The sequence below is a fragment of the Protopterus annectens genome, chromosome 2.part2 (genome assembly GCF_019279795.1).
Source record: "Protopterus annectens isolate FY-2018-M chromosome 2.part2, PAN1.0, whole genome shotgun sequence".
NCBI classification, from domain to species: domain Eukaryota; kingdom Metazoa; phylum Chordata; order Ceratodontiformes; family Protopteridae; genus Protopterus; species Protopterus annectens.
The window spans coordinates 575,739,945-575,751,885 of record NC_056730.1 but is presented as its reverse complement, the minus strand read 5'-3'; the positions used below and the strand labels follow the sequence as shown (position 1 = coordinate 575,751,885).

Below are 11,941 nucleotides of genomic sequence, written 5' to 3'. Positions count from 1 at the left end.
ACTTTCCTCTATTTTTACTCTCCAGTCATTCAACTAAACAGCAGAAAGCCCACCATGCACTCCTTATATGCCTTATACATCATCACTTTCTCACTACTAACACACCTCACCTGATACCAAAACAACCTCAACACCAACCTATATAGTAAACCACCTACCCAGATCTTCTCCATTATACTCACCCAAATATAATTTCATATCTCTTCTACAATCTACAATCACTCTAAGTTAGCAGTAAGCCCATTTAGGATTCCATATAATGCTAGTAAAGGTCATATTTCCATACAATTTAACCTATCTCCAAATATCTCAAGTATATTGTGAACATTGCCTCAAAATTGATACTTAGTGGAGACATACATCCATATCTCGGTCACTCAACCAACCCAATTAACAACATAAATCAGGCCAACAATAACCTAACTACCCTTAGACAACCTGCTGACCTCTTAATTCTCAACATTAACATCAGAAGTATGCTTAACAAAATTGAAGAACTGCACACAGCCCTATCCTTTTATTCCCCAGATATTGTGCTCCTTACTGAAACATGGCTAAAGTCACATAACAAAGACAATGAATTACTCCCACAGGATACAACCTACTTAGAAAAGACCGTACATCCAAAAGAGGAGGCAGTATTGCCCTACTTTTCAAGAACAACCTTACAGTTGAATTATTAACATAAACAGCCGTACTTTCAACAACGCTGAAACCCCACATGCAAAGGTAAAAATTAACCTGCAAAAACAACTAAACATACTAGACTCTTACATCCCTCCTGGAGACAGTATAAATACACTAGAATCCATAGCCCACTGGGCATCAGAATCCCTCCCCCATGAAACACTCATAATAGGTGATTTCAATATCGACTGGACTTTAATAAATTCACCCCTCCTCTCTACTCACATAAACCTATATGGTTTCGCTCAGATTATCCAAGCCCCAACTAGAATTGATAAAGCTACCAAAAAAGAATCCATTTTATACTGGATCCTCACTAATCACCCATCCATGACACAGTACTTTGGTACATTACCTGACACCCTGAGTGACCACCTCCCTACTTTTCTGCTAAGAAAACAAATCAAACCCATTAAAAATAGCTCTTTCAAACAAATATGCTACAAAGAAAACTTTAGAGCAGAAGACCTAATAACAGCACTAAACCACTGCAACTGGTTCCCTCCTATTTAGCCTCCCCCTAGACAAGGCATTAGACTACTTTACCTCCATGTTTCTGAACATACTTAACCAACTTGCCCCCCCCCCAAGAATAATTCAAAGTCCAACTCTGCCCCCGGCTCAACAAAAGTACCCGACTCCTATTAAAACAAAGGATCAAAACATGAGATACTTGGCATAACAATAAAACTAATACTAACTGGCAACAATACCTTGAATTAAGAAATAAGGGAAAAAACAACTAAGATCAGATTAAAAAAAATTACTCCAATATATAAACTAAGCATAAAGCTAACCCTCAGAAATTCTGGGCTGCCATAAATAAAATTCTCCAACCAGTGAAAAGTGGTACTCCAACCCCAAACATTGACACATCTATAAGTAGCATTGCAATACAATTCCAACTCCATTTTAAAACTGTCATTAAATTCTCCACTCACAACCCTCCCAAATATACCAAGCCCCACATCCGACCAAAGCTATTTCTCCTTCCAGCAATCCAGACTAGTACAATCCTCAGATACCTGTCCAAACTAAGACCCACTACCCTGGCTGCTAATAAACTCCTAGCAGAATATTTCTGAATTGGAGCCAAAGCTATCTCATAACCTGTCTCTATAATCATAAATAGGTCAATCTCCAAGCAAAAAGTTCCAATCCTCTGGAAAATCTCACATATAATACCCCTGCACTAAGGGGGAAACTCAACTGAGTTATTCAACTACCACCTGATAGTCATACTATAACCACTCTAAAAAGTCCTAGAGAAGTGCATACATTCCCAGTTGCTAAAATACCTTCTCTCCAGCAATCTCCTAGCCAAAATTCAACATGGTTTTCGATCTGGCCACAGCACCACCACTCCCCTTATCAGTTTCACCAATTATGTTAATCAATAGTGAATTGCAGGCAATCTTTTATCAACTGTCTTTTTAGACATCTCAAAAGCATTTGATACAGTCTCCCATAGCAAACTATTGACTGTTCTCAGAACTTAAGCTAAATACCTCTGCGCTCCTATGGTTTAAAGACTATCTTTCTAACCAACAACAGGTCGTTATGTGGCAGGATGATCTATTCCCTCTTCTCCCTGTCACCCTAGGTGTGCCTCAAGGATCTATACGCGGTCCTCCCTGTCACCCTAGGTGTGCCTCAAGGATCTATACGCGGTCCCCTGCTCTTCACAATATTCACAAACAACCTCCATAAAGCAACCCTTCATACAAGCTTAGTACAATACACTGATGACTCTTACCTAATCTGCCCTGCCCCCTCTCTCCAACGTCTACAAAAAATACCCAAGAATCCTTTACTGCAGTTGAAACCTGATTAGTAGATTCCAAATTAATACTCAACCCCCCCAAAAAACAGCTTATGCTCTTTCATCCCCCAAAGCTATAGATCCCATTCCCCCTTTCAAAATTTTTGCCTCAGACAACACTCATATCACACCAGTTGCACATACCAAGCTATTAGGTGTCATCATAAACCAAAACATGAAATTCAACAAGCACATACCTCAACCATAACTAAAGGTTCACAAAAACTAGGCACACCCCACAGATGTAAAAACTACCTGACCCCCAATAGTAAAATTACCATAGCAAGAAGCCACTTATTCTCCACATTACTCTACGCTTCCCCACCCTAGTTAAAATAAATAAAGGCGATCTAAACAAACTATCCACCATAACAGGATAGCTAAATTCGCTAATGACTCTTCCCACAGATCTCACTATTGTTTAGCCCTCCACAAACTGTCCTGGATGGAATTACCTAACTTACTTTCCCTAAATCAACTCACCCTAGCTCACCAAATTCTGTATTACCCCAGCCCTATGTGGCCTAATCAACCATTACACCAACAGCTGTCAGCTGAGGTCCATCAACAGAGGACTGGTAGAAGTATCCAAACGTAAACATAATTCAGGTGATTCCCTACACTCTTGTGCTATTGCAAAAATGTGTAATTCCCACCCACTTGAAGTCAGAACACAGACAAACAGTTAGTTTCAAAAATCAATTAAAATCCTATCTCACTAAGTCTTGGATATGTAAATCCTCTGACCCGGGCCAATTCCTTAAGACCACTCCAGCCTCATTAATCCTCTATAAAGTCTTCCTATAACTTCAAAAACCATATACTTCCTTGTAATACAAGCAGTACCTATGCTTATGGAATCATGTATTAAGTATTTCTGCTTATATTGCTGTATGTTTAACAATGTTGTGAATATTCTCATCTCTTCAAAGTACTACTAAAACTTCTACGGGAATATTTGACAAAGTTGCTAGCTTCTTTTTTAAATTGTTGTAAGCTTTATCTTTGAGCTGACATTTTGTATTATTATATGTTTCACTGTTTGTCATATTGTATGGAGCTTTTCTCCCCGGGCCTCCACTGGAAAATGGCAACCCTGCCCAGTCAGACTTCCCTGGTAAACAAAGGTAAAATAAATAAACTCAGCTCAGGAGCAGTGTTTGGTTAAGTGACTCACTCAGTGTCACACAGTTAGGTAATGTAACAATGTAACAGGTTCCAGCCCGGGAGCACTGTCTGGATAAGTGACTTACTCAGAGTTACATAGTTAGGTAATGTAACAATATAACAGCTCCCAGCCCGGGACACTGTCTGGTTAAGTGACTTACTCAGAGTCACACAGTTAGGTAATGTAACAATGTAACAGCTCACAGCCCAGGCACTGTCTGGTTAAGTGACTTACTCAAAGTTACACAGGTAATGAAACAATGTAACAGCTCCCATCCCAGGAGCACTGTCTGGTTAAGTGACTTACTCAGAGTTACACAGTTAGGTAATGTAACAATGTAACAGCTCCCAGCCCAGGACACTGTCTGGTTAAGTGACTTACTCAGAGTCGCACAGTTAGGTAATGTAACAATATAACAGCTCACAGCCCAGACACTGTCTGGTTAAGTGACTTACTCAGAGTTACACAGGTAATGTAACAATGTAACAGCTCCCAGCCCAGGCACTGTCTGGTTAAGTGACATGCTCAGAGTCACACAGTTAGGTAATGTAACAATGTAACAGCTCCCAGCCCGGGAGGACTGTCCGGTTAAGTGACTTACTCAGAGTCACACGGTTAGGTAATGTAACAATGTAACATCTCCCAGTTCAGGAGAACTGTCTGGTTAAGTGACTTACTCAGAGTCAGACAGTGCGGTAAAGTAACAATGTAATAGCTCCCAGCCCAGGAGCACAGTCTGGTTAAGTGACTTACTCAGAGTTACACAGTTAGGTAATGCAACAATGTAACAGCTCCCAGCCCAGGAACACTGTCTGGTTAAGTGACTTACTCAGAGTTACACAGTTAGGTAATGTAACAATGTAACAGCTCACAGCTCAGGAACACTGTCTGGTTAAGTGACTCACTCAGTGTCACACAGGTAGGCAATGGAGGCTGAGGGACTCAAACCCTGGCCAATGGACCACAGGATACTCATTAAACCTCTGTGCCAACTGCCAGGCATTATGAAGCCTTTTCTTCTCCTAATGATCACATTTCTATTGGCTCTCAATAAGGGCTCATCTTAACAACTGTCCAGCGTTATCCTCAGAATCAGTATGTCTTAATCTTAAAATGTTAGTACACTTTTTGTCAAGACAGGAAAAACTATAATACGTTACTTTGACTGTACATTGCTTTTTCATTGCAAGTTATTTCCAAAAAAAAAAAAGAAATCATTCTTGCTGTGTATCTATACATTCACTTCTCCATTACTTGACTTTGAAGCCCATTCTGTATGAGAACAAACATGTCATATATATAACATGTTAATAAAGTGTTATGTTTAAATCTTGTATTGTCAAATGATACTTTTTAATGCTTGTTGATAATTTGTCCTTCATCATCTTGCTCTGGGTGTAACAGACCCAGGGATTTATGGCAACAATGTAGCACGTGAAATGCCACCAATTATGCTCTAAAATCAGCAGAAAGATAATACAGTTATGCACCATAGTGTCATGAGATCTGATTATAATGAGGTACTTTGTTATGTACCTTTAAAGCTGTTTTGAATGGTCTTGCACTGCAGCAACTATGGCAGCCATAAAAGAAGAGTAACAAAGTGGTTTAGCAGACTTCAAAGCTGTGTTTCCCCTGTCACTAACAGGACATAGGGTTACCATCTGTCCCACTTTGTGAGGGACAGTCCCTCTTTGGGCAGTTGTGTCCTGACAAAAAATATTAAAAATGGCAAATGTCCTGAGATTGTAGGACATGATTATGTCCTATATTGTATGTAATAGTTGCATAACACAGTTATTCTGTATCTAAAATACCTAAATGGTATAAGAAACAGAATAAGCAACTAAAATGCTACAAGAATAAGCTAGTAAACTAAAATGCTACAAGAATAAGCTAGTATGTAGGCAAAAAAGTTAAGTTCTATCCTTTGTACTGACCGTGGGTATGTGTCGGCCTGTAAAATCTGATGTTTGTCCCGAAAATGTTCCACTTTGGCCATTTGAAAAGTTGGCAACCCTAACAGCACATGCTAAGTGTTTTACAGGTTTGAAAGCCAATAAAGCACTTAGCACGTGCTATCAGACAGCAGGACGTCCATCAATCAACTTATTAGTTAAGAATTATAGTGGGGGAAGGGATAGAAGATGAAAATTAGGGACGATTTTTAAATAATCCTCTAATTCACTTAAAAGCTTTACAGAACAACAGGATTTGCATCAATATGCCATTTCCTGAAAAAATATGACTTCTGAAATTCTTATTTTTTCAGTTTTGACTATAATCTTTGGTGATTTACCAAAAAAAAAAAAATATGAGGACAAAAATTTAGAGATAATTGATAGGCAAGGACAGAAGGCAGAAATGAAACTATTTATTTTCTGCCACAATTCTTTGCTGACCTGCATTATGTGTTAGTCATTAGTGTGAGGCTTGATTTTAACAGTGCTTGGAGGGTATAACAACTGTTACCACCTCAAGTGTTATTATGATCTTGAGAAGAGCTTAACAAATTTACATTTTTCCCAATATTGGAGTATAATTTTGGTACTCCATGCACTATAAGTCGGTTGTAACTGTTATGAGTTAAGTATTTTTCTGTACTTCGTTTCACAACTATTAGTATTAAATGAGTCTGAAAGCCTAGGACATTTGATATCAAATTCATTCCTTCCTGTTTCCTGATAATCATCCCAAATCACCAGTTTTCATATATGTTATCATATTACTTTTCCTGAAATTTCTAATGAATTCTCACTGAGTAAACAAAGGTATTTTCAGTGAGTGCTGGCAATACAAATCATAATCATTGAAACTATTTTAATGAAACAAACAAAAGTTACTTTTATTTCAGAAAAGGAGCACCTTACCATGCCCTCATGTAAAGGGCACTTATATATATATATATATATATATATATATATATATATATATATATATATATTAACTCCATAATACCACTGTAGTAAAGATAAGAACAAACTAAATAAATATTGAACGGATATTGAAATATGAACTCAACGGATCCTGGAAACTATCGCCCCATAAGTCTCACTAGCTTGGTCTGCAAAGCTATGGAAAGGATCATCATGGACCTTATAAATAAAGATATTGGGGACCTACAGACACTGGATCCTACCCAGTTCGGCTTTGTTAAGGGCAGATCCTGCCTCTTAAACCTGGTCAATTTCTTTGAAACAGTCACCAAGGCCATTGACAAGGGGAAGGTGGTCCACACAGCCTACCGGGACCTCGCAAAAGCCTTCGATACAATACCCCACTCGGGCATTATAGATAAGCTCACCAGCTTAAATATAAACCCCTATGTCACTAGATGGGTTGCAAACTGGCTCAAGGACAGAACCCACATGGTTAGAATAGCTGGAGCCATGTCAGACTCCAAACCAGTTACAAGTGGCATCCCACAAGGCTCAGTCTTGGGACCTCTCTTGTTCGGTATATATTTCTCGGAGGTACAGGCCAACATGGAAGGACTGTCGCTGACCAAGTTCGCAGATGACTGCAAACTGGGCACTATAATAGACTCTCCAGCTGACACAAGCATCCTCCAAAAGGGCCTCATAGAAACAGACAACTGGTGCCAGAGCCATGGCCTCAAGCTAAATGCCAAAAAGTGTATAGTCGTCCCCTTTGGCAAAAACAAAGTGCCCACAAATTACCACATAGGTGGTAATCCATTAAGTACAGAAAAAGTAATTAGGGACCTGGGGACCCAAGTTGATAGCAATCTCTCATTTGACAACCACGTGGCCAAAGTGGTTAGAAAAACATTTTATATAGCCCACCTAATCATGAAGGGATTCACATCTAGATCAGGGGAGGTCATCGTGCCTCTTTACTCATCCCTCATCAGGCCCATAATTGAGTACAATGCCCCCTTTGGGATGTACCTTACCAGACACCTGCAGCAACTGGAAAGACCCCAAAAGTACCTCACCAAGAGGATCAAGGGGCTCAAACAGATGCCGTATGCTGCCCGGTTAAAGAAACTCCAGCTCTACTCAGTGGCATACTGCCTGCTCAGAGGCGATCTGTGCCTGACTTATAAAGCCATGTCCAACCCGGAATTAATGGACATGCTGCACCTCAGAAAATCCAAATCCCATCGAGCTACACGCGCGAGGGACTTAAACCTCAGCACTGAAATAAATAGGACATGCTGGAGGGACAGATTCATAACCCAGAGGCTCCCTTCACTCTGGAATAAAATCCCAGTCCAGGTTAGGCAGAGTCCCTCATTGACTCTCTTCAAGAGGAATCTTGATGAGTGGATGGGAGATCGTAGGTTTACCCCGGGTTTCACTTCTGTGTCACTGTTAGACAGAAGCGCAGTATACTAACCTCGAAAAAGGGCATAGCAAAATTAATTTAAAATGGGTGGCGAAAGCCATACACACTCTGGCTAGGCTTATAAATGCCCTAGGGCAGATAGCCTAGTATGAACCTATGAACCTATGAACCTATGAACATGGCTATTCATAATCGCTAACTAGTCTGAGATACTGTTCTATTGGAGAGTTTCTACAAACATGTCAAAGATGGAGCCTGCTTTGTCTTAAAATTGTAGTGTTATTAATAAGTTTATTACTAATGTTGGACATGCATCAACAGGGCACTCAGAGCTGTGAATGTAGTTTCATTCTAAAAATAAAGTATTATAGTCAATTCAATTAATAGAGTAAGTGGTAAAAAACTACTAAAACATTCAAAAACGCTTTTCTGATAAAACTCATTTTTCTTCGAAAAGTAAAACATTTGCTCTTGTTGCAAACAGCAGTACTTACTTTGACTATAAACGTCTCTCCCAATGATGGATCTTGGGCAAGAAGCACCTGAAACAGATTGATGAATGTAATTATTAGCTCTCATAGTCTAGCGCCAGGATACACGATGAAGTACTGTACAATTTAGGAATGGTATTATGTTCTTATATCACCGTAATACAAGCTGAAGTAAAATAACACGCCCGATAATATATGTCTAATCTTTATAGGCAAGGAATTAGGCTGTCAGGATGTGCTACAAAACATGGATAATGTGAAGCATGTGATTATCCAAATTTGGTAGGACATTAAATTGGTAATAAACACAGGACTGCTTATATTTCATTTTAATGGTGAGTAAAACGCATTTCTGTACTGTGATTAAAAAAAGTACTTAAATTAGCTTTTGTTTAACTTTTTTATTTAAATGTATAAATTATACTTCCATTTGCTTCCCTACACAAGCAGGAGAAATATATCTCAAGGCTGGTCAAACAGGATGTTGCCCTCAAGCTTCTCCACATTCAAATCACCATAGGCAAAACCCCATACCACTTCTTTACAAGCTATAGGTCCCTCTCTATGACCCAGGAAAACCATAACATGTATTTAAGCTTACTGGAAACACTTCCCATCCAGCCCAAACTGTATTCATGGGCGATTTTAATTATCTCACTATTAACTTGAAATTATATACAATACCAAATGTACAGGCACAGACATTTCTGGATTTTGCAGACAGAAACTCCCTGGACCAGACTGTCAATACACCAACTAGGGCTGCAAACATAGTGGATCTGGTCCTTACTAATATGGGAGACCACTGCACACCCCCCTAGTGTTATGTCCTCTCTGGTAAGGTTAGACCACAAATCGGTCTTCTTTGAAGTAAAAATAAAACCCGGAACCCCAACTAACCTTGGAATGTTCAGGAATTACTATAAGGCTAACTTTCTATTATTAAGATATAACCTATCAAAATTTCGAGCCCCCCCAAACTCTGAGAGCACTGCTACCTATGCAGAACTGTTCACAGAAACCCTATGCATGCATGTTGACAGCTGCACAGAAACAGCTGTACCACCAGGCATAAGTAGAGAACCAACTCAAAAAACAAATCACCTTGGTAGAATCACAACATCAATAGGCTTTATAACAGAAATAAGAAAATCATGGCAAAAATTAGGAGGTGCAGCACCTAGCAGGATAATAGGGCTCTCATAAAAATAAATAAATAAATAAATAAAAAATAAAAAAAATAACTCAGAGGACAAATAAAGTCTACCAAAAACAAATTTGAGGTAAATTTGGCCTCCCAAGTCAAGGACAAAAATGAGATATTCTTTAGTAATGTTCGCATCCTCAAAGGCAGTACACAATCGTGTGCAGAGCTCATTGTTAATGGAGCCACCTATACTGAGCCAGAATATACAGCAAACCTTCTAATAGACAAATTCAGCTCCAGTTTTACCCCTCTCTCTCTCCCACCTCAACCTTCCCTAAGGAAATGTCATCAAATATAACTCCCCCTACTTTCACTAGGGAAGAGGTTTTCAATGCTTTCTCTGAGGCCAAGAATACTGCATCAATGGGCCCAGACAATATCCCATACTGCCTTCTAAATAGCATGAAACATGACTGAATCACTATTTATCTGTAGCCTCCAAACAGGCTTCAGGCCTCATGAATGGATGATAGCAGACACCATCACAAAACACAAAGGTGGGCCATCTATAGACCAGGAAACTACAAAGCCATGGAAAGAATTGTCATGGGAATGGTCAATAATCACACAGGAAACCTCCAGACACTGAAGCCAACCAAGTTTGGTTTTGTCAAGAGTGGGCCATACTTACTCAACCTGATGGATCATTGAGAAGGTCATCAAAGCAATAGATGAGGGCAAAATGGTTCACACTGCCCTCCTTGACCTAGCACACATAGTAATCTAGCCCTTGACCATCATGTGTCTACAGTAGTGAGGAAATACATCTGTGTTGTGCAACTTAAAAGCAAAGGTACGGCATCTGGGTCCAAAGAGATCCTTGTTCCACTGTATTAGGCATTCATCCCACCTATCATTGAGTGCAATGCCGCCCTTTGGTATGTACCTAACCAGCCACAGCCAACCAAGGGGATCTCTGGTGGTCTAGTGATTAGGATATGGCACTTTCACCCCCACTGCCCAGGTCTAACTCTTGGTCAGTGAATTTCAATGGATTTTTGTGGCTTTATAGCTCAGTCTGTAGAGTGCTGGTCTTGGAAACCAAGGTTTCTGAGTCTGAATCTTTGTCAAGCCAGTGGTTATGTTTCAAATGCCCTAACAGACAAAGTCAGAGAATTTTATTTTGGGGGGAGGTAGGAGGTTGGCATAATGGTTAAGGTATTTACTTCACAGGGTTTGATTCTCACCTTTGAAGGGAAATTGACTAGGCTTAAAATGGCCTGCAAGGGCAGCTGGCCTAGTAATTATCTATGAACCTATGAACCTATTGGAATGTCCATAGAGGCTCCTCACTAAAAGAATACAGGGTGTAATTAACATGTCCTTTATAGACTACCTCAAAGCCCTATCTCTGTATTCTGTCTTCTACAGGCTGTTGAGGGAAGGTCTATGCCTGGCATGCAAGGCACTGGTGGACCTCTGCCTTATATCCACCAAACAAATAGTACCAGGATTACCTGTCTAAAGACTTACACCTTGCCTGTGATATAAATAGGACCTGCTGGATACACAGGTATGTATCCCAGAGACCACCCCTTTACTGGAACAGGATACCTATCCATGTAAAGCAGAGTTCCTTCCTAACCCTATTCAAGTGTATCTTCTCCAGTTGGATGGGAAACAGGAAATTCATCCTTGTATGTCTCTAATGGACACAAGCAGCCTTAAATGTTTCATCTCCCAGGCCCCTGCTTACACTAATCAAGGGTAGCAAATGTTGGCAGAGATTTGGAATGCATGGCTAGGCTTAAAAAGTTCCCAGTGGTTGTTTGTCTTCTGCACATGTATGAACCTGGTCATTAGTCTCCTGCACATGTATGAACCTGGTCGTTAGCCTACTGCACATGTATGAATTTGGTCATTAGCCTAGTGCACATGTATGAATCTGGTTGTTAGCCTAGTGCATGTGTATGAACTGGGTCCTCAACCTAGTGCACATGTATGAACCTGGTCATTAGCCTAGTGCACATGTATGAATCTGGTTGTTAGCCTAGTGCACGTGTATGAACTGGGTCATTAGCCTAGTGCACATGTATGAACCTGGTTGTTAGCCTAGTGCACATGTATGAACCTGGTCATTAGCCTAGTGCACATGTATGAACCTGGTTGTTCACCTAGTGCACATGTTAGCCTACTGCACATGTATGAACCCGGTTGTTAGCCTACTGCACATGTATGAACCTGGTCATTAGCCTAGCGCACATGCATGAACTTGGTCATTAGCCTAGTGCACATGTATGAACCTGGTCATTAGC

At 40.0% G+C, this 11,941-nt stretch overlaps 1 protein-coding gene across 2 annotated transcripts in view; it reads right to left on the bottom strand.

The window, feature by feature from the left end:
• RPS6KL1 (ribosomal protein S6 kinase like 1) overlaps positions 1-11,941 on the bottom strand; it is a 491,164-nt gene that overhangs the window by 228,571 nt on the left and 250,652 nt on the right. For both annotated transcript variants that reach the window (XM_044064031.1, XM_044064032.1), the window contains exon 6: positions 8,483-8,530. In XM_044064031.1, the coding sequence (XP_043919966.1) occupies positions 8,483-8,530 (48 nt within the window). The remainder of the gene's footprint in view (positions 1-8,482; positions 8,531-11,941) is intronic.